Raw genomic sequence first — 23897 nt, forward strand, 5'->3', positions numbered from 1 at the left:
AAAATAAACAAATTATTAATTTATTAACATTAATTAATACAGCAAGTTAAAAATTTACAACAAGGTAAAGAAAATGCCCTATTTCAACTTTCTATCTAATATTGGTTTAAGCCTGGGGCGACAATACAAAGGAATGCGCAGAAAGCCCTAAACCCATTGTAACGACGTTCGCAGACTCAAGACCTTGAGAACAAAAACTCGCTTCTCAGTTCTCACTCACCTCTCTTCTCTTCCCCCCAAGCACCTAACCGTGGACGCACCGCTCCCTCTCTCTATTCCAACAGGTGAGTACGAAATTACCAAATTACGAAATTCTCCCTTCGGAAATTTTCAGTTTTGTGTTTGCTTCCTGAGAATTTTCTCATTGTAACGATGTTCATCGGAGCCTGGTCGCGAATACCCATTGAGTTACTTTGTATCTTTGTTACGTTCTTCAGTCATTGGAATTAAGGGCAGCAGGCGGCAATGAAGTTGGACGTGGACGTCTTGCGATACCTTTCGAAAGATGATTTTAGGGTTCTCACTGCTGTTGAAATGGGAATGAGGAATGTATGTGCAAATTTGAGCGATTCTTTTGAATATTATCATTTTTTTATTTCTTTATTTTGAATATTTGATAAAGATAAAGAGGGTCTGACATCTCCATCTCCACTCTTTCAGCATGAACTTGTACCTTCAGAGCTCGTGGTTCGCATAGCTTCTCTCAAGTATGGTCTTTGATTTTTTTTTTCATTTTTGTTTACCATTACCAGTTGTGTTATGTATTCAGTGCATATAGTGACTACATCTTTTTCCATTGCATGATTTCAGAACCTTCATTTTTATTTTCCTTCCTTTTGCTCGATCGTTATTTTGAATTTCCTTTTGAATGTTATCTTAATAGTTAGCCCAATCAGGAGATTAAGGATTTCATCCTCGCTATCATATTAACTGTTTCAGAAGTGTTTTTTTTCTTCCTCTTAATTTTCTATAATTAATATTTTTACGTTTAACTCTGGTTCAATATTTATAGGCATGGAGGCACTTACAAGGTCTTGAAGAACTTGCTCAAGTATAAGCTTTTGCACCATGACTCTTCAAAATGTAAGGAACTATTAATAGAAACTATAAAACAGTAAACCTCATTTTTCGATCCATTTGATTATATTTATAGCTTATCCACAAAAAAAAAAAAAAAAAAGAGGCTTGATCATGTTTGTTCTGTGCATCTAGATGATGGGTTTCGGCTTACTTACCTTGGATATGATTTTCTTGCAATAAAGACTCTGGTTAATCGTGGAGTATTTGTAGCTGTTGGTCGTCAAATTGGTGTCGGGAAGGAGTCTGGTAATTTTTCTTATATATTCATTTTAATTTCCTATAAAAAAATTTTGTTTGTGTTTTCACATTAGATACTGATTATGGTATTTCGTTTCTTCAAGATATATTTGAAGTTGCCAAGGAAGATGGCACAGTCTTGGCAATGAAGCTGCATAGGCTGGGTAGAACTTCTTTTAGGGCCGTAAAATCTAAGCGTGATTATTTGGGGCATCGGAATAATTATAATTGGCTCTATTTGTCACGGCTTGCTGCACTCAAAGAATTTGCCTTTATGAAGGTTCATTGCTGTTTTCTATTGCATTTCAATTTAATTGTCTTTGCTGTTTGTTCCATTAGTTGAAATTAGCCTGATGCTTCAACTTTGCTTGAGCAGGCTTTGGAAGAACATGGTTTCCCTGTTCCAAATGCCGTGGACTGTAATAGACATTGTGTGGTTATGTCACTTGTCCAAGGTTATCCACTGTAAGGATTCCTATCCGATTTCGGAATGTTTTTGCATTTCATATCGCAAACCTTAGTCTTTTATGCGTTTTTTTTTTTTGTTGCACCTTTAAATTTGTGACATGTTAGCAATTCTTGCTTGAGTTACTTGTATCCGCTGATGAATGGCTGGTTGTTGTTGAGGGGGCCAATTGTTATAATATATTGTGGGTAGTATTGTTATTGTAGGTAAAGAGATAATTGTCCTTTATGTATTTCTAGAGTTAAAGGCAATTGCCCAGCGCTGATTAGGATTGAAACAGCATCCTTCCCTTCTGGCTAGTCATGACAGTGCCAAATACCATCCTCAATTTGATTCCTGGATACCTGACTTACCCTTGTTTTTAATGGGTTTTCAATTTCCAGATTAAGTTTGAATCAACCTTTTGTGGTGGAGTCCATGTAATGGGTTATCATGCACCTTGTCCTACCTTGATAAGAGGAGAAAATTTGAATTCCAATATTATCCATTTTTGTCAAGGCCAGACTTAATTTTTTTTAGGTAAATTGACAATAGATTAAAGAGCCATAATGGAGGCAAGCTCTAGTACATAGGATGCATATAAGGAAAAATTAAGCATCAATCAAAAGAAAAGAATAATGCTTTTGGTTTTATCTATCAAAAAAAAAAATCGATCAAAAGAAAAGAGGAACCATAAAGCAAATGCCTGCTAGGATCCCCACAGTCAATAAAATCAAAAAGTGAAAGGATCACTTCAACAAGCAAATGCTTAGACCGCAAATTTGCTGAGATTTCTATCTCTACAAAGACTGATTTCTTTTCTTCTAGATGCACCAAAGTATACCACTCAGAGCAGAACTCCAAACTTTCTTCCTGGGAAAACTACCATGCCAAGCTGACAGGGTAGCATTGAATGCAAGGGTAGTATCCAAAGTTCGCCAAAGAAAAAGAGCACTAAGGCCCAAAAGTTACATGTCACTGCATGGAGTAGAATATGATTCACTGACTTCTTATACTATTTGTGTAAACATCACCACTTCACAAGAGAACAATATTTGCAAAGCCAGAATTTGATACTTTGCCTCAATTGCATCGTCAGAGAGTCTTTTAACTTTGAAACCATCTATCTAGAATTGATTTTAGACTTGTACACTCATGTTGAAGATCTTACAATTCCTACCTCCATGGCCGGATTAAGATGCTAACAGTATGGAATCCCACAAATAACATTCTGAAGCCTAAAGTTATGGACCTGTGAAATGAAGAACCATCTGCATAATGAGCACATCAGCTTCCACCTTAATAAAAGGGAGGAGCTTCATGCTTCATAGAATACTAGTGCTGAGCAGAAATGAAAGTGACAACCACTTGTGTGGAAGCTATCTGCATAATAAATGCATATTTTGGAAGTAACCTATGGTTCTTGTGTACCAGTGAAACCATTTGGTTTCAGATCAAATGCAAAGATATGCATCAACTAGCTTTAAGAAAAAGTATGAAAAATTCTAAAAAATTAATAACATAAGAAAGCCATAAAATAGGCCATAAGATAAAATTGAAAACTTGGGCTCAGAAATTCTAATACTATCCAGAAATGTGCCATAAGATGAAATTGATAACAAGTGGGCCATATTTACAAAGTCCTAGAAGTGGGCGGGATGTGGCTGTCCCATTATTCCAATGCTGTAATTTGGTGGGAAGAGAGGCCATTATTTCTGATTCTAAATAGGATGCACGTCTATTTGTGCTATGACATGATTGGTGTGTATAAAATAGGTGTGGAGATAATTATATGAGGTGGCTCTTCAATCTCAACTAAAGTTCTAAAACACCAGTTGAATTTTGACTTTTGAGTGTTTAAAAAGTTACTGTTATGTTACTTTATGCTTCACTTTCTCGAACAAATTTTATTTGGAATATTTCCATTTTTTGTATATTGAAAAGTTTAAGAATTAAGCTGCCATGACAAACAATAAATGATTTTTTTTTTTTTTGAAGTTAATGAAAGCTTTCACCTGTTTTTAATTGATTTGTAATTTTGAAAAGATTTAATGTCAACTACTAGACTAGACTAGTAGTTGAGTGCTCCTTGTTGTTCAGATCTTGACCGGGTCCGAGCTTCCCAAGCTCTATGCTGTTGGGGAGCGGAGAAGGGCCAGGCAGAGGCGACATGCTTTCTTTCTTGTGATGGAGGACCCCTTCCATATCATTATGGATGAAAAGCCCCAAGGCCAATTATCCGGAACTATCCTTTTCCATAGACCCCGCATTCGAATAGAACCGGCGCTATGGCTTAGCCGATCTCTGCTACAGTTGTCTAGTGGAATTTAAGTATTCGATTCACCCACCTCTTCTTGATTCGCCCTCTCTCTCCGGTAATAAGGGTAGAGGAATAATAGCTAATCAGGAAGACCGGTTATGCATTATATTATTTTCAGTAGGAGGTTTTTTTTTTCTTTTAAAAGCAAAATGGAGTATTTTTATTAATCTGGTATGAGGTTCAAGGAGGTTCCCATGTTATATCACATGTTTCTCCCTCTCCATAAAATTAGATTAAATTAAAAATTTTCTCCTTTTTGAAAATGTATATAAAAATATAAGTTAACTTTTTATAAAAATAAAATATAAAAATAATGATAAGTTAAGTGTCTGTTTGGATATATTACTAAACTGAGTCGAATTAGATTCCAATGGTGGGGTAAAATGTACCTCTCTAAGTAAAGCATTATCACCCTCCTAGATGCTCAAATGGGTGCTGGAAATTTACCAAATTTCTAAATTATTGTCAATCTATTAAACTGTTTTCTCTGTCAATAACCGCTCTCTGTGTCTCTATGTGTGTGTGTGTGTGTGTGTTGTATGGATTTTGCATCCTTTTTCTTTTTCTAAAAAATATTTGTAAAGGCCAAATGCTCTTGTTAGCATTAAGAGAATTAACAAATGCAAGTATCTAGCTGATAATTTTCATAAACGTGGATTTCTTTTGACAAATCTTGTAATTTCAATTGTTTCTGTCCTTTTGGAATTGGCTTTGATATAAAATGAGTGAACTTGTTCCTGATAGATTATGGTTTTATACACATTAACAATCAGTTCTATCCAATGCAGTGTGCAGGTGAAGCAATTGCAAAATCCTGACATAGTTTTTGAAACAATTATTGATCTTGTTGTTCATCTGGCGGAACATGGCCTTATTCATTGTGACTTCAATGAATTCAACATTATGGTATGCATTTCAAGTGCTGTGTTGCCGTGCCTCAAGTTTGTTGGCATTTTTCTGTCATACAGTGCTTTTTTGCCTTTGTTGGAAAGCTAAGAGAGTGTTTTGAAGTTTTGACACTTAAAAAGTTCTTAGCGTTACTTCACTGGTTTATTTTATTTAATTCAACTAATGAATGAATAAATTTGATTTTGAATTTCTTTTTACTGCAGATAGATGATGACGAGAAGGTAACCATGATTGATTTCCCTCAAATGGTATCTGTGTCTCATCGTAATGCACAGATGTATGAAACAATACCTATTCTGATTTTCCATATAATTTTTGTCCTACTCAACTGTTTTTAGGTCATTGATTTTTTTATCCAATCTGCTACTTTTGACATCTGTTTGCTTGTTTCAAATATTATATTTTAATCTTATGGCAAATTGTGATTTTTCAGGTACTTTGACCGTGATGTTGAGTGCATCTTCAAGTTTTTCAGCAAGAGGTCAGCTGCTAACCTAAAACTCTTGCTAATTTTTGACACCCTTAAACTAATTTGAATTCCTTAAAGAAACCCCGCTTGCATTGATCATTTAGCCTTCTGGATAAATGATGTAAAGAATAATATGAACTCTAATCACTTGTTTTATTCTAATTTTTTTTCTTGAAGATGTGATCTCTCTCTCTCTCTATATATATATATATGTGTGTGTGTGTGTGTGTGTGTATGTACATGTATATGTATATGTATATATATGTATGTATATGTATTTGTATGTCTTTGTATAGTCATATAAGGAGGGCCAGTTTATATTTTGCAAGTTTAAGGTACCAGACAAGGTGATAACTAATTTATGTTCTACAAAGTCAAAGTTGCTGCTAAAGCCTTTTGTTCTGAAGGACCCACAAAAGTTTATTTTTGAAGATGTGTATGGTTTTAAAATTTTGGGCCTTCGCCTGATGGTGTGTCCATTTCATTGTTCATTTATTCTTAGGGAGCTGAAGAATGTCAGCACTCTTTTTTGCTACTGATTGACTCCACATTATATATACGTGTGATGTAGTTACTTCCATTATTTTCTTGGTACACCAAAATTCATGCTTTGAGCTTCACTAGTGCACATCAGTCTCATTGGTATACCATTGTAACCAAGAATTTTTCATGACATTTTTTTCTAGCCTGGTTTGATTTTCTCATATTCTCATTGGTATACCATTGTAACCAAGAATTTTTCTTCATGACATTGTTTTCTAGCCTGGTTTGATTTTCTCATGTGGTTTCTCCTATTTGTGTGGGTTAAGTGGAGCACACATTAATCTCATTGGTATACCATTGCAACCAAGAAATTTTCTTAATGACATTTTTTTCTAGCCTGGTTTGATTTTCTCATGAGGTTTCTCCTAATTGTGTGGGCTGATTTTTAATTTTTAATAATATCTTCTTTTTTTCATAATCCCTTCATCTGTTTCCTCCCTCCAGGTTCAACCTGTCTTTCCAAGAGCACACGGATGAAATTGAGGGTTCAGAGGTTGACACCGAAGAATATGACAGGCCATGCTTTACTTCAATAGCAAAATGTACTGGATTTCTAGACAAAGAACTTTCTGCTAGTGGATTTACTAGGAAGGATCAGGATGAAATTGAGAAGGTATGAGGGTGTGTTCTTTGATATCATCATATTAACAGAGCGGAGGAAAACACACTTGTCTGTTGATTGTCTATGTTTTTTGCTATTCTATTCCTTTTAGGTTCTTCACATTACACGGAATGAATATCATAATATTTTTAGGTTCTGCACTAATGTTCTAAGTGTTGTTTACTCAGACGTTGTATTGTTCGAACATTATGGGTGTTACATCTGTTTTATAACATTTTCCTTCTAATTTGATAGTCATGTCAGTGAAATACTTTCAAAACAACTTCACAGTTCATCATGAATGGTTGTTTTATTCTCTGAGTGTCCCATCATGAATTATTGAAGCAAGATAAAAGATAACAAGTCTTCAGTATCTCATGACCATTTCTAATTCTCCAACTAGTCAGCATCGGCCTGATGCAGATGTGAAATAATTCCCTCATCCTCCTTCCTTCCATCCCTAAAGCTTTTCTATAACCTGTCCATCACTCTTGACATTATTCTATTGAAAGCCTCTATATGAATAACTAATAAGAAAAGCCGAATAGGATTACCTTGTCTAATCCGCCTGGAACTCATTGAGAATCGAGCATGCATCCTGTTATTTAGAACTAAGACCAATAGATTGGATGTAAAATCAGGTCCACCTCCCTCGTTTTTCCATGACACCTATTCATCCATATTGGTATAGAAGAAGTCCTTGCTCATGTAATCATTTACTGTCCAAGTTGTACATTATCCTGCTGGCCTACTGTCTCATACTGTAATATATTCTTTTTCAATTAATGCTGCACCTCTGATTTATTCTTTTCTCCGAAGAAGCATTCTGAGCCTTGATACCACGTTCCAATTGCCCTCCTCAACCCCCACCCAGCAATTAGATAACAGAATGTATATTCATCCTACCAAGCTAATAGATCTGGAGTTTTAAGATTGGTTGCCCCCCTTTTTGGCTCAAGTACAGCAAAAGTTGCATTAAAGGATCCTTGTTCAATCAACCCATGTCAGGCAACAGACTTGGAGCATAATTCCAGAGTCATTAACAATCTTGTACGATTAGTTAACTCAAAATGGAAATCACAAGCCTATTTTCCAGAAAGATCCCTCCCTTGAATTGCTGAATACCCTAGCTGCATCAACATATCCCCAACAACCATCGAGACTATTGGAATGTCAACCCCTATTGTTCGTCTAGGACCCTTAACTCCTTGCTCACCTTCTCTGAAATGTTTTTTAACCAAAATTTCACTGAATTTCAAAGCCAAGGTTGATCATCCTATGCAAAGAACAATAAGATTAGGGATATCCTTACCTATCAAAAAAAAAAAAAAAGATGATTAGGGATATCCCTCTCTAGCTGCAACCCTTCTAGAGGCAGTTAGCAAGCCACTCCAGCCCTTTTCTCACAAATCTGACCAGTGCAAGATCCTCCTCATCCTTTCCACTGCTTAAAAGTGGGGCTGAAGAGAGAGATTGAAAGGAAAAGGTGGGGGGTGGGGGGTGGGGGGGGGGGGGGGGACGGACTCCAAACTCCAACCTTGATTAAGCTCATCAGATGGCTTAAGCATCTTGGATTATCTGGAAACAGGATCTCCCTCTTTTTAGTGCAGCTCAAAGCAATCAGAAAGCAAACTCCAGCCTGTCTCCCTAATCCAACCTAGTGAGAAATCCTTCCGCCCTTTCCACCCCTTGAAAAGGAAAAACCACCTTCATCAACCTCTTGGACAGGTCAAACATCTTTGATTCAATCTTCCAGCTCAGTCATCTGGCTGTCCATATTCTTGGTTGCTTGTACTTTTGTGGTAATTATATTTTTTCCTACCTATACTATAATCTTCCAGCTTGACCTTTAGTGTGGTCCAAGTATTGATTAGTTCTTCCATAACATGGGTGGAAAAGTTGCTGCATTTTTTTTTTTTTTTTTTAGTTTTTGTTTTTGTTTTTTTTTTCTTGATTGTTGTTGTTGTTGCATAGAATTGAACTTGGAATCTCCCCCATCTCAACTGCAGCCCCTTGCCACTTAATCCAGGGCCCAAAGGCAGCTTCCACATTCCTTTCTCCATGTTTATTGGCTTCAGGAATGTCTTTAGATTATTATCAAGGGTAGAAACGTTAAAATGGGTCCAATGATTTGCATGTAAATGGGTTCAAAAGTACCAATTGTTTTATCATTTGCTTGTATCTTTTCAGATTCATATGCATTAGGCATGCATGCTGTCATTCTCTAGGATAATGATTGGTTGAGCCAGTTGTAGTACTATTTTTCTCATAGAACTACAACAGATGTAATTTTCATATATATATATATATATATATATATATTGCAATATTAAAAATCGTCAATGTGTAATTCTTGATTCCAGTTTATTGAAGAGGGAATTGAGAAAGATACTGGCTCTGATGATGAAGGAACGGCTGATGAAGGACGCAATTCTGATGAGTTTGATGAGACAAACATCAAGGAATTTGATTCTTTGCAGTTGCTGGAACAGGTAGTTTCTTCTCAGGCATCTTTTCTTGTATAAAATGTGACCAGCATGATTTAAAAGTTAGCTCAAGATCGAGGTTTTAAGTGAGTGACAATGAAAAAACAAGGAGATTTAGTTCATGATTCTTTTCTTTCAGTAAGAAGTATATAGTGCTTGACCGGAAAGCTGTAGATGCAATTTCATCAATTGTTTGCTTTTCACAGAATGACACAAACCTTTGTTTTAATCACAAATGATTCTCAGTTTGTTTGAGAAAATTGAGGTACATTATCAATAATCTAGTGCTAGCTGACTGGATTAAAGAGGAACCTTGTTTGTTCAAATGCAGGCTTTACTAACCCCACGTGTAACCTAAACTATGCACTGGAGATGAAATTGGAAACTTGAGTTCGGTTGGGTCCATGGTCAAGTGCGTGAGCATTTGCTTGGATCTGCTTCTGTTTACCAATTTTTAATCAGTTTTGGTTTGATCTAAGTTTACGTTCCAGATACTCAGTTTGTTTTAGGTTTGATGTCAACATGGATACAGTCAGAACTGAGCTTGAATTTTGCTTAGGATGCTCTACATATTTTTGCTTTTGTAATTAAAAATCTTTTTCCTAAATGGTTGTTTCAATTTCCACTGTGCATTGAATATCTTAACTCTTAAGATCTTACTGATTTTAACATATTTCAGCCAGAAAGAGTGAATTGTGAGGAGAAAGGCAAAGCAGAGGAGAGGCAACAATTTTGTGAAGCAGGTCAAAGCAGTGGACGAGAGACTCAAGACGCGAGTGACAAGGTACATTTAGAGATATCATTGGCTTGCATGTATTATAGTTCCTATGTTGGTTTGAAATTCACTCCGTCTGCATTATGCACTTACCTAGGTGAATGTGTGCCTCTGGCAGTCTTGCCAATATTTTTCTTTGGATCAGTCCAGGTTCAAATCATGTGCGGGGGTCATTGATAGCATCTGCTCTTCTTTAGCTGCAGTTGCTTTCTTTTTTGCTAGAGATAGAATATTCTGGAAATTACAAGAAGACTAGAAAAATTACAAAGAGATTTCTTTTAGGGAGGGAGAAATTTGGAGAGGAAAGTCCATTTAATCAAGTGGGAGGTGGTGTGTGCTCAAAAGGAGAAGGGTGGTCTAGGCATAAGGAAACTTGATCTCTTGAACAAGGCCTTGCTTGGTAAATGGATATGGAGATTTGCCCATGAAAAGGACAATCTTTGGAAGTAGGTGATTTTGGTGAAGTATGGCCAAGAGGGTTTTGGGTGGAGGACTAATGAGGCTAGTGGGACGTTTGGAGTAGGGGTTTGGAAGTAGATTTTGAAGGAGGCAAACTGGTGTTGGGAAAATATAGAGTTTGAAGTGGGTAAAGGTACTAAAGTCAATTTCTGGACTGATCGTTGGTGTGGTAATGCAGCGCTGTCCCAAAGCTTCCCCTAATTATACGCCTTGGCTGTCCATAGGAATGCAACGGTGGACGAAGTGTGGGATTCGAATTTTGGTCGGGGAGGTTGGGACCTAAGATTCACTAGAGGCTTTAATGATTGAGAGTTGGATTTGATAGGAGACTTGCTTACTATGTTGAGGGACTACAGGATATCTTCAGAGGAGGATTCAGTTATTTGGAAGGGTGGGGGAAATGGAAAATTTGGTGTTAAGGAAGCATATAACTTGCTGATTGCTCCCATTGAAATTGCCTTCCCGAAAAAGTGCATTTTGGTGGATAAAGTCCCAACCAAAGTTGCCTTCTTTGCTTGGGAGGCCATGTGGGGGAAGATTCTTATCCTAGATAGGCTTAAAAAACGAGGGTGGTAGCTCCCTAATCTCTGTTTTTTATGTGGTTGTGAAGAAGAAATTGTAAATCATATTCTTTTATACTATATAGTGGTCGGAGTCCTTTGGGAGATTGTCCTTGCCTTGTTTAGCATTCAGTGGGTGTTCCCAGAAACAGCAAAAGGGGTGTTATTTAGTTGGAGGGGCCCTTTTGTGGGGAAAAAAAAAAGAAAAAGATTTGGAATTCCATTCTGTTGTGTATTTTTTGAACTGTTTGGAAGGAAAGAAATAGATTAGCTTTTTGGGGGGGAAGGGGGGGGGGGGGGGGGGGTGTCCTTCGCAATACAAAAACTCAAAAATTCCTTTGTATGTAACTTGTGGAGTTGGGTTAGAGTGTATATTGGAGAGGAGTCCTCTTCTCTTATAGGCTTCTTGGAGTGGTTAGCATCCACTTAAGGGCTGGTGAGGCCTTTGTTTCCTTCTTTTGCTATTTGAGGTTTAGACTACCTTGTATACTTCCTGTATGCTTTGTGGCTTTTTGCCTTTTGTTAATATATTTCATGTTTATTTATCAAAAAAAAAAAAAAAAGTATCTTTTTAACCAGTAATTATTATTTAAGTTTGCTGCTTGATTTCTGCTTCCTTTGAGGGGAACCATATCCTTAAAAGAAATGATCATGATGGTATTTCTTCTTTTTTGAACTTGAATATAGGACACCTAATCCCATTTGCTGCTTAAAATTCTACTTCATCATCACAAGAAAATTCTATGCTTGGAACTGCGTCCTCAACTCTATCCTATCTTCTCAAGATTTAGTGCTGCTACATTATTTGATATATATTCAGGTTTCTGATCTCATTTTTTTAGTTCAGCGATTGATGTATGGTTTTTGCTAATTGTTCCTCAAGGAGGAGGAAGCAAATGAGACTGGGAATGAAGATAATGCTGAGCTGATACATCGCCTAAACAAGCAGAGACGGCGGGCTGTAGCAGCTGTGCATGGGAGACGGAAGACCCTTACATCTAGGAATTCTTACAAAGACAAGGGTGGTAAGTCCTCTCACAATTCCAAAATCCAGAAACAACTGAGTGGCTGGTGAAATTTATGGATGAATCACAACAGTATCAAAGGCATAAAAGATCGATAGAATTATTAGCGGCAGGGTACCAAGTAAGAAATGTTTGTCCTCCCTTAGAACGACAACCAACACCATGATCAAGGACAAAAAAGGCCAGCATATGTGAGGCCAAAAAGAATCAGAGCAGGGAAAGCTGGTGTCATAACTTGGATTTCTGGTCTGTGATTTTGAGTTCGTTGCTGTTGAAATGTAGGTTTGTTTTCTTTTATTTTATCTTGAGATAATCTATTACAATTTTGAGGAGGATAGAGCATGCACCGTTACAGAATACAGAGTGTATAATTATTGACTCTATTTTTTAAAGGAAAGATATTTATTTTAGATGGGTCTTTTCTAGAATTTAATTGAATAAAATTTTGTTTTAGCTGTTTCAGTCTTTTAACAGGGTCTGCATGCAGAAAAGCTACAGAAACCTAGTTTTTAATTGATATTTAGGGAAACCACAGAGGACTCAGCAAAATCTCATCTTGATTACTGTAGTTTAAGTTGCATGGTTCCTTCTTAGCCACCTTATTATAATCAGACCCGGATTTTCCATCAATTGATCTTTGATCTTTTGTCAGAGGCTTTTGGCTTCTGGACAAATTAGATATTTATGTGCTGTTTTTATTTCACTTTTATTTTTCAATAAATGCTGCAGAAGAATACACACCGAAAACTTAAGCAATCACAAAACAGCTAGAAGCATCAACCCTACAACATGGGGTTCTTTCAAAAGACACTACAGTTGAGCAAGCAAAACCTTGGATTAATACCCTGCTTTCAGTAGGATACCTTTTACACTCCACTAATTTACTAGGGGGTGCGAGTAAAACAGGCTTCTAAAGTATGCAGTATGATTTCAAAAAGACTAGTAACTAATTTCTATATGTTCGTGGCAAATACAAGTAGTTAGAGCGAGCATAAAAGGTGTTCATTTGGATCCACCCGATCCAGTTGCTGGATGAATCTCTCCCACATTGCCCTTCTCTTCTGCAGATTCCTTCACAACTTCTGCCAATTGAACTGCTGGAGGAGGAACCTCTTTAGGACCTACTTGGCTAGGGCCATTAGCATTCTTTTTAAAACCCGTTTTCAGCTTGGCTTTGTGTGCCCATTCAACCAGTCCATGTTGTATATGTTCCTCAAATATGGACCTCTTGAATGAACTTCCCATCTTCATTCAAGCACAAGAAAGGGCAGTGTTTCAGTGTGGGAACCTTCACAAGAAGTAAAGAACCAAGTGAAGTATGGGCATAAAAGCCATCTTACCTGTGCGACAATTGCATAGAGTGGTAAGGTACTGTAACTGCAGAGGAACTGAATGAACGCCCTATGAATGGAAAATTGGGATCAGAAGAACATAAGGCATTAGATTTTGTGCATTCAAACACAGGTTAATATAAGAAAGAAACACAAAACAGAAGTTGATTCCTACCCTATAAAAAGCCTTGGGATAATGAAACCCAGTTGTCCCATGATGCAGGAGTCAAAGCCATATTGAACCTTTAAGCGATTCAAACATCAAATCTGATCAGTTTGGTGTCAATATTTCCTAATTATATGGGATCTCATTACCAATTTTGAAATGTTTCCTCACCCAAATCCAGAAGAAAAATGCCAGCTCAAAAGAATTTTGGAACAGAATGATTTGAATCAGAAATAGCACAATCTGGGGCCTGTGGAACCAGAAGTGATCATCTGAAGGTCGAACAACCAAGTCCCCTTCAATTGCTACATGTTTCTCGGCAACCTCATGGGCCAACTGGGTGGTTACATGCTCCAGCTTAGTCCCCACAAGAAGTAAAAGCTTCACATAGAAAACCTCTGTCAGATCCCATAATATTCCCCAGACCACAAGGTTCTCACTTGCTAGTTAGTTTTAAACAAACATCTTAAGAATAACGGAATAGTGAGTGGGTGCCTGCAAACATGCTGCCAATCATAAAAAAATCTAAATTATAGGCCACAAGACAGAGCATATGCATATGGGTTACTTGGCCATTCATTGATATGAATTTGGCAAGTAATAATGAACGAAGTCGCATAAGCAGATAGAGCAGTAGTAGTATATGTCAGTACTTACAATAAAGGGGACGAATGCTATCCAGAAATATGCATGCCAACCTGAAAAGAAAAATAAACACACATCATCCTTTTGAAGCAAGGATCTTCATCCTTTTAATAGTGGATTCTGAAAGTTACGTCTCCTGTTTTAAAGAACAGTAATTTGAACTTCATATACCAGTAACAGCAAGGAATAAATTTCTCATATCAACCCCTATCATAGAAAAGAGTCTAAAAACATTCTAGTAAAATACAGAGATCCATGGTGTGAAGCAGGCAAGATGTGGAAGAAGAAAAACTGCAATACAAAATTTTGTGGCCATCTATGAACAAATGAAATGGCGTACCTTTAACATTCAGCAGCAAGAAAACAACCACAAATATCCAAAGATACCAACTGCAATCAATAGCCAGAACCAGTGAGATCCATAGATCATAAACAAATCAAATAAAACTTTATACTTTTAGACTTCAACGAAGATAATGCCAAGTATAAAGTGTTATACATCCATGTTAGATGCATTGATTAAAACTTTTGAGGAAATCACATCAGGAATGGCCAAAGTTTTAGTTAAAATCAGAAGTTTAAGATCTTGCCAGAAGCTAAAGAAAAGCTATGAAATTTGGAAATTTTCTTGAATGTAACTTACCTTATACCAACAACTCTCTTAAAGTCAGCTTCCAGGGCGCGGATCATGTACTTGTGAAAATTAAACTTTGGGTTTCCCCTGCAATGGGTCTAAAGAAGAAATAATTTACAATTAAAATACAAAATTCTAGGCGAAAAAAAAAAAAAACAGAGAGAGAGTATTTGAGTGTTATGTGAAAGGCATTGAGTTGATAAATATAGAAGTTGGGGTCAGATAAGTTACCATGATGAAGCCCATTCGCATTGTGACATAATCTGATCTGGTCACGGATGCATAAAATTGCTTGAAAAATGAACGCTGAAAAATGAAATAGAAGAAAGAAGAAAGAAAAGCATTGGTACATGGTTCATAGATGCATATAATGTTCTTGAAAAATGTGACATGCCATGTTCAAGACAAGGTGACAAGTGGGGAGGGGAAGCTTTGTGCTTGTGATAAGTAGCGTATGGAAAGGAACTACAATTGCATTACCAAGTGGATGAATTCCTTTATCTTCATTCATTGAAAAAAATTTGGATTGCTTTTCTTCCTAGTGCTTTACATACTTGAAGAATGAAAACCAATTGCATTTCCTAAATTTGTTTAGTCTTTAACCAGGGCAATCATGAGTCGAAATAGTCGTGTAATTGTCAACAGACATGCTCACTTCAGCACTAAGCTTATGGAAGAACAAAAAATCATGGAGGACATGAAATGATAGGATTTATTTCTTGATATTAACTCATGCCTAACAACATAAAGCAAGCACTTGAAAAGTGCTTGTTTTTTCTCTGTTTATTTATAAATTATCAAACAAGCAGGGCAACTATATCATAAAGGACATCATGACTTACCACCCAACCCCTTAAATTGCCAATTTTGCCAACTCCTCGATATCGATCTTTGATAAAATCATGCTCACGGACATTGGTGAACTTCAGCACTGCACACACAATCCTTGCATTAGAAGAAGTGCACATAAAGAGGATCTGCCATATAGGCTAATTGAAGCGCAAGGACTTGTACTGGATTTCAATGAGCATTGTCATTTTGGCTCAAGAACAAATGAGAGAAATAGGAATGCCCAGATGACAAGCTCATCTAATCCAACACAACAGGGAAAAGTGTGTAAAAATTAATGGTAATGGGCATTACCCTCTTCAGGATCATATTCCTTTTTTGAGATAGCATCCTCCCAATGCTTCCATTGACGTATCTTCACCACAGAGGACACATGGAAACAATTGAAAAACTAACATAAGACTGGAAGAAAAGAAAAGATGAGAACAAAAAGCATTAACATTATAAAAATTGGCCAAATTGAGTTAATAGTGAGTAAGAACTTACCTTTGCTCCTCCAAAAATAATGGTTAGAACACAAAATATCACATGCACAACTGCTAGCACGAAGATAAAGATATGAAGATGATGCAAAGCTGTGGTAGATAAAAGTGGGTCCTTTCCCTGTGAAAATGTTACAGAAAACAAGCAAATAATCAAACCTCATGTCTCCACCCCTTATGATAACAAATGAAACAATGAATAGAGCTTGAGCGTCAGGACTTTCCCCAGACTAATGATGCACAACTTTGCAACTAAATTAGATATCCTCCTATTTAGATGTAACATATTGGCTTCAATTCTTCATTTCTAATCATACCTTGAAGCTGAAATTTAAAGAAGCGCTAATGCTAAACACTCAGTCAATGCAGCCCTAACAAGTGAATTCTGTTCAGTTTGGGCAGACTGGTTTTTTCTTTCATTAGGGCCCTAAAAATGAGAATGGGGATGAAACCACAAGTTATCTAATGACCCGCTTCCAATGAATAATCTGTAATTCTGTATAACTAATAGTACTAACACCTGACCTGTTGTGAATATTTCAAAGTAACAAATTCAATATTAGAAGGCTAATCAGAGGATTCATAAAATTGAACCCAAATTATCAGGATTAAGTTTTTGTTGAGTTTAAAACTATCTCTAACTAGCCTATCACAAATTCAACTCAGGGGGATTAAGCTTTGAAGCAATTTAAAGAAGAAAATGACTTCAAAGAGAAACGAGGCCTGTAATATTGAATAATGGCTTACTGAATGATAAATATCTTCAGAAGCTCTTCTTTCTCCTGGGAAATATCCACAATAACCTTCTGATGAGAAAACAAAAAAAAAGCAAAAAAGTTTCAAGGAATCGATGGTGTCGTGCTATCCACGTCGAAAGAGTCCTTGCTTTTTTTTCACATGGTATACAGGGACAGCTGTGATCATTGCAGGAATTGACAGAAGAAATGGTCGAGGATTTTGTTTCCAAGACAAACGGTGAGATTAGATTACAGTAGCCTGGGTAAACTCAAATCTACGTTCCGGGGATTTGAATTTATTTGTTTATTTATTAATTTTTATGTGAAGGTGGTGGTTTGTAGACCTTCTCATCATTAGACAACGAGTCTGGAAAAAATTAATTGCGGGTTGAGTTAAGTAATAGGGGAAAGAGGGATTGGCAAATTAATGAACAAAACAAGAATTGAAGAGGAGGAAGAATTGGGAGTTACCCGTTTTGCACAGTAACTGGTGGAAGCAGAGTGTTCTGCAAGAAGTCGACGGGCACCCCCAGAGGTGAAATGATAGAAGGTCTGAAAATGGGATGTAGATTCCTCTGAACTTGAAGAATCCTCTTTTTTCTTCTTACAAGGAAGCCAGTCATCAGAATACCTTTTTGGGATGCAGATTGTAGCAATTGTATCTTGAAACACAGTGAGTAGCAGAGAAATAAACCCCAGAAGCATCAACTCTGCATAGACCACCACCGCCACCACCGTTGAGCATAATACAGAAAACCAGAAATAAGCACCCAGAACTCCCATGAATAAGCAGAAGGCATCTGCAGAGAGAAAAAGAAAAAGGGGACTGACCTTCCTTGATTTTCAGTAACGCTTCGTACAGAGGCTTCTGGTCCTTTTTCTTCAAATACTGCAAGGAGTCACATCCTTTCCTCAATGAAAACAACCCCCAACAAAGATGTTCCATAGAAAGAGACGAAAAAGAGGAATAGAGATAGGGAAAGAAGTGGGAACCTTGCCGGTGTAATGAAGAATCCGTTCGGCACCAAGAGAAATGCCGACGATGACAGTGCAGACGGCTGCAACCACCCATGTAGGCGTATACTCCAATGTTGTCTCCCCTGCAACAGTCATCAAAAGTTGGTGGTATGGCAGCAGCGGGTGTGGTAAATACTAAATATAGGCAGCAGTTGAAGCAGATGCAGGCTCCGACTTAGACGCCGAAACTCGCTCTTTCTTCTATTTACGTATTAGTCTACTGTCCTTATCCCTGGCTTGACTGTATTATTGTTCACTTCCACAGTTGCACCCGTGAAAGGTGGGAAGTCATCAAACCTCTCCCTTGTGTTGTTTTGGTAGGCAGTAACCATTTACCCAGAAGGAGGAGAAGCAAGCCAATATATGATGGTATGGAAACCGCGTCCATTTGGTAGTTGGTTTGGTAGTGGGAACCTTGTCAACGTTGCCGCCCCTTCCTCCCTCTTTTACCTCTTGTTCTCTTTTCCTGCTGATTGGACTTGGAATTTTCGCCCCTTGTTTGTTTGTCAACACTTACAGTATTGTTCAGTTAGATCCTTGGCATTTACTCAATCCAACTCTTGTTCCCTGTTGCTATTAAAATTATGATAATCATTACAATAATCATACGCGCATTTCACGCTTTTTAGCTTTATCATATAATATATTATATCAGTACGTATCCATCATATAACAATTAACATACAGATTATAGCAAGTGAAGGTTACATGGAGGGGAAGCAGTGAAGCACTATCTCCTCTCATCTCTTTCCTGCAACCATGGATGCTCCAACATCACTTGAAAAGTTAATTATATATCCACAGGGAGGCTTTTTCACATTAAATAACATGGGTATGCAAATAACCTTGAAGAATATTTGTGGTATCTCAAACTGCACAGTACCATAGATTATAAAACGTGTGTTGAAGTCACGAGGTTACATTGGATATAAAATTGCGTGGACGGTGATTGTTTTTTGTCACTAATATTTATTGTATGTAGACGATGGATTTCTTTTTCAACTTTTAAAATTGAGAAGAAGAAGCAGCAACGGCGCCCACTGGCCACGCCTGTAGTGGCACACAAAGCAACGCAGCCGCACCCTTTGATCAATGATCATGACAACAGTCGCGCCTCGTACGTCCCACAAGTCCTCCAACTTCATAACATAAGACAGCTTGGTGCGGGTCCATGAGCATCAGCATCGCAAATGGCTTTTAGTTGGAAAGCGTGTGGTGTGGTCCCTTTGCTTTTCTCCATCTTTTTCTGGCCCTCCCTTTCCCACCATATGCTTTTCTTCCCAGAGTGGGGGGCAGTGGGCCATGATGCCTCCACTATGGACAGTAATATGGATGATTCTACAAGGGCATCAACTCCTACCGGGAAAATTATATTAATCTATAAGGACCCATTTTTCAAAGTCTTTGTAAAAATAAAATATTTGTGAATTGATTATTGTATTATCCATATTTAAAAATAAATGCATTTTTTGAAAGGATGTTTTAGTTTCTTTCTTGTAATCAAATGTGAATGAATCATAAAGTTGAGAAAAGCATAGCATACATGATTGATCAATGAGGTAGATCGGGACTTACATAGTCGATGGGTTTTAACCTTAGACTATTGTAATATGATAAATCAATAACTCCTTGAGTATTAGCTAAATCATGAGATTTGATGCGAATATTGATATTGAATATAGAGTCAAAACTTTGCATAACCATAAGACCCATCAACTACTCTATCCAATTGTGGTACTAATGTGATTCATTAGCCTTGACAAATCAGGATGGAAAAGGATAAATCATAATAACCTTAAAAGAGTTTTCAATATGTGGTGGTTATAAACATAAAGAATAATGAATATGATTCACCTAAAGTTTATAAAATGTAATTGGTTTATATCCACCACATGCCTTCTTGATGAGTCGTATCAATGGTGCATCATATGTCTCTTATTTGAGTTGGGCCAAATGGTAAAAGTAATGTGATTCATTGGCCTTGGCAATTCCGGAAGTAAAAATAAACACAATAATTTTAAAAGATATATATATGTTTTCAATATTTCCTAATTTCATTTCATTTTTATGTTCATTTTTATAAAGAAATATAAAAAATTCATTGAGATTTTATTGTTCACTCTTATTTAACTTTTATACAACAAATTTTATAATGCAATTGTTGAATTTAGTGATTATACTGAAAGTTAAATGAAGAGAATTTTAGGAATTTTTAAAAATTAGAAATTGTTATTTATTTTGGTTTTTTATGACTCGTAGTTTAATTATAAATTAGAATTTTAATGCAAGTATGATTAAATTATTATAAGTTTGTTATTATGTTGATTAAGATAGTATAGAAAAATAAAATATTATTTTTAATAAATTATTGTCAATATTCAATCTTCTAAGTTCTAAAAAGTGGTACTTGATCCAAGAGATTATGAAAGATGAAAGGTTAAATCATAGCTAGAATGCTAGAGAATGAATAGAATATCAAGAAAGTTATAGTTTTGTTGGTGAAATTATAACTACAAATAATACCTCAATTCAATCATAACTCTTAAAATTCACATGTAAAATTTTGAGAATTGGTGTATTTAGATGCTTGTCTTGTTTGGATCTCAAGATTTATGAAATTGAGTGAATATGGGCTACAACAAAGTGGTTAATCCAAACTCAAATTACATTTTTATAAGTGGTTGTTGAAATGTGGAGCTTGAATCAAAGTATTATTACTTCATTTCAACAAAGAAATCTCAATATTGGACATTTATGTTTTAAAATGATACCTAAGGATCTCGTATCAAAATGGGTATTGAAATGAAGCTAAAGCCTATTTTTCTTGTATTAAGTTATGTTGAAACTATATTGAAATTGAGTGTTAGGGCCTTTGCATTGTTCATTACATTAAGTAGGAATTAAAGTTCTGCATTGTTAATTTTGATGAACCCTTTCGTGTATTGAAATTTTCTTGGACTTCTTCAAGAAGATTACATTACATTAAGGCATATTATTAATATCTCTAATGGAATTTTCATCCTTAGTGATAAAAACAAGATGTTTCTTATGTTTCTTCAAGAAGATACTTTATTACGTTTAAAAGTAACGGTAAAAGATAACAAATAGCATTGACATCTTTACTTTGGTAATCTCCATTTTCATGAGTTAAAGTTATTGTTCTAGAATTATATGGTAACAGGATTACCAATGATTGATGTTTTACATTGGGCTTGTGAAAGATGTATCTTGGGAAACAATATAGGAATTCTTTCCAAATTGAAAAATCTAGAAGAGCCAAACAACCTTTGGAGTTAGTATATATAGATATGTGTGATCAGAGTACAGTAAAATCTTCTAATCACAACAAGTATATTTGAACCCTTATAAATGATTTTATAAGTAAAACTTGGATTTATTTGTTAAAAGAAAAATCTGAGTCTGTTAACAAGTTTAAAGAATTCAAAAATTCTTGTTGAAAGATAAAATAGTTGTAGTATTAAAATATTAAGTTCAAAATACCCATTTCGAAATTTACTAGTGATTTCAAAATCAATCTCAATTCAAATTTACTCTTTGTGGCTTTAAAATTGCAATTCCAAGACAAAAAATTTTGAATTCGAAAGAATCATAATATCGAAATCACCCATTACTGGTCTCCAAAAGTGTCATCTCTATTTGAGATTTCAAATTCAAAAACAAGGGAATTTTGAATTCATCCACTATACTTTTAACCATTCATCATAAAAATTTAGGATTTCTCTCCCAAGGGCTACTTAGTTTTGTATTTCATCATTTATATTCAAAGTTCACCAATAATACAAGTAAATTTTTTTTTTTTTTGGGAAGGGGAGGTGCTATAGTCTTAAATATGGATTAACTTATCTATAGGAGCTTTGTTACCTTGAACACATGTGAGACTTGCCTTTTCACTCCCTTGAAGTTTGCATGTTTGCAAGCTAAGTTGCTACAACTCATAAACTCATTAGTAAGTTAAAAACAACTAAAAAAAAATGCTAACCATATTGCTAATGACTAATCAATAATGCAAAACTAAACAAAGAAAAAAATAAAATAAAAATAAAAATAAAAGAAGAAAATAAATAAATAAAAATAGTTACCTAAATCTAATTTCACCTACTGGATTTTAGGAAAAATATTTCAACCCTTTTGAACATCCCTACCAAGAAAATGGAGATTCTTCTCTTGTGTCTCAAATATTCCGATGAAATGCTTTAAACGTTGACCATTGACTCTAAATTCACTACCAATCTTCAAATTTTTAATGGTCATTGTGCCATAAGGGAAGACTTCTTTGACCACATAAGGGTCATTCCCCCTTGACCTAAGTTTTCCTGGAAAAATGTAAAGCTTAGAGTCATACAACAACACTTTTTCATCTTGCTTGAACTCCCTTTGTAAAATAAGCTTGTCATGGTAGAATTTGTGTTTTCCCCTTGCATTACATAAGCATTCATAACTCTTATTTAGATATGCCTCAAGTTCATTCAGATCATATTTCCTTTTAGCTCCAGCTTGATCCGAAGCAAAGTTCATCTTCTTTATAGTCCAATATGTACACTGTTTAAGCTTTACGGGCAAATGACATGCTATACCATAAATAGTTTGATATGGTGACATGGCAAGGATAGTCTTATAAGTTGTCCTATATGCCCAAAGTGCATCACTCAACTTGGTAGACTAATCTTTTCTTGTAGTATTGACCACATTGGTGAGGATTCTTTTAATCTCCCGATTTGCTAGCTCAGCTTGCCCATTCGTTTGAGGGTGATATGGGGAAGACATTTTATGCCTCACTCCATATTTCTACAAAAGAGTGGAAAATGGATTGTTACAAAAGTGTGAACCTCCATCACTAATGATTGCTCTTAGAATGCCAAACTTAGAAAAAATGTTATCCTTTAAAAATTTGAGCACCACTTTGTGATCATTACTCTTGCATGCTATTGCTTCTACCCATTTAAAGACATAATCCACTCCCACCAATATATAGAGATTACCAAAAGAATGAGGGAATGGTCCTATAAAGCCAAGGCCTCAACAATCAAACACCTTAACAACACAAATATGATTTTGTGGCATTTGATACCTTGTGTTGATTTTCCCCAATTGTTGACATTGTGGACAACTTTTGCAGTGAGTGTTACAATCCTTGAACATAGTTGGCCAATAGAATCCACTTTGTAGAATTTTTTCTAAAGTCTTTCTTAGAGCAAAATGACCCCCACAAGCTTCCTCATTGCATATTCACAATATGTCGTGTTGTTCATCATCTGGAACACATATCCGAATAATTTGATATGGGCAAAACTTATACAAATATGGATCATCCTAAGCATAGTGTTTTGCCCGCGAAAGAAAGTACTTTTTTTATTTCCATGTTCCATTATAAGAGAAACTCTCCAGTTGCCAAGTAGTTGATTATATTTGCAAACCAATGCAACTTCTCCACTACACAAAGTGCATAATCAGGAAACTCATCATTAATTTGTGCTTCCTCGAAATGCGACTCTACTCTAACTCGAGAGAGATGATCAACAACCACATTCATTATCCCTTGCTTATTGTTGATTTGAATGATAAAATTCTTGAAGAAGAAGAATCCATCTAATAAGTCTTCATTTGGCATCCTTTTTGTTTAGTAGATATTTCAAGGCCGAATGATTAGTAAAAATTACTATTGAAGTTCCCAAAATGTAATTCCTGAATTTATCAAGTGCAAACATCACTGCAAGGAGCTTATTCTCGGTAGTTGTGTAGTTCCTTTGAGCATCATTGAGAGTCTTACTAGCATAGTACACCACATATGGTTTTTCATCATCTCTTTGACCTAGTACAACTCCTATTGCCTAATCACTGGCATCACACATCAACTCAAATGGAAAATACCAATTAAGAGGTCTCACAATTGGTGCAATAGTGAGGAGTGACTTTAGCATTTCAAAAACTTCTTGGCATGCTTTAGTCCATATGAATTCTGCATCCTTAAGAAATAAAGCATAAAAAGATTGAGAGATTTTTGAGAAGTCTTATATGAACCTCCTACAAAAACCTGAATGCCCCAAAAATTGTCTCACATTTTTAATAGTAGTAGGTGAAGGTAGCTTTGAGATGAGCTCAATCTTTG

At 36.0% G+C, this 23897-nt stretch overlaps 2 protein-coding genes across 2 annotated transcripts; one reads left to right on the forward strand and one right to left on the reverse strand.

Moving 5' to 3' along the window:
- Positions 1 to 128: 128 nt before the first annotated feature.
- LOC117914122 (serine/threonine-protein kinase rio2) lies at positions 129 to 12319 on the forward strand. The gene is made up of 14 exons (XM_034829322.1): positions 129 to 284; positions 438 to 549; positions 661 to 707; positions 1013 to 1083; positions 1213 to 1326; positions 1422 to 1597; positions 1694 to 1782; positions 4871 to 4988; positions 5195 to 5268; positions 5425 to 5472; positions 6448 to 6616; positions 8968 to 9096; positions 9770 to 9874; positions 11768 to 12319. The coding sequence occupies exons 2-14, from the start codon at positions 466 to 468 to the stop codon at positions 11957 to 11959; spliced, it is 1416 nt and encodes a 471-aa protein (XP_034685213.1). The 5' UTR covers positions 129 to 284; positions 438 to 465; the 3' UTR covers positions 11960 to 12319.
- A 346-nt stretch (positions 12320 to 12665) lies between these two features.
- LOC117914121 (MLO-like protein 1) lies at positions 12666 to 18196 on the reverse strand. Its single transcript, XM_034829321.1, has 14 exons — positions 17747 to 18196; positions 17585 to 17642; positions 17225 to 17463; positions 16021 to 16137; positions 15829 to 15889; positions 15528 to 15616; positions 14917 to 14991; positions 14695 to 14783; positions 14392 to 14441; positions 14064 to 14104; positions 13578 to 13787; positions 13416 to 13483; positions 13250 to 13310; positions 12666 to 13154 (listed from the first exon to the last, which is right to left on the reverse strand). The coding sequence occupies exons 1-14, from the start codon at positions 17864 to 17866 to the stop codon at positions 12912 to 12914; spliced, it is 1521 nt and encodes a 506-aa protein (XP_034685212.1). The 5' UTR covers positions 17867 to 18196; the 3' UTR covers positions 12666 to 12911.
- Between the last annotated feature and the right edge of the window lie 5701 nt (positions 18197 to 23897).

Source organism: Vitis riparia, chromosome 5, assembly GCF_004353265.1.
Source record: "Vitis riparia cultivar Riparia Gloire de Montpellier isolate 1030 chromosome 5, EGFV_Vit.rip_1.0, whole genome shotgun sequence".
In the NCBI taxonomy this organism is placed as follows: Eukaryota; Viridiplantae; Streptophyta; class Magnoliopsida; order Vitales; family Vitaceae; genus Vitis; species Vitis riparia.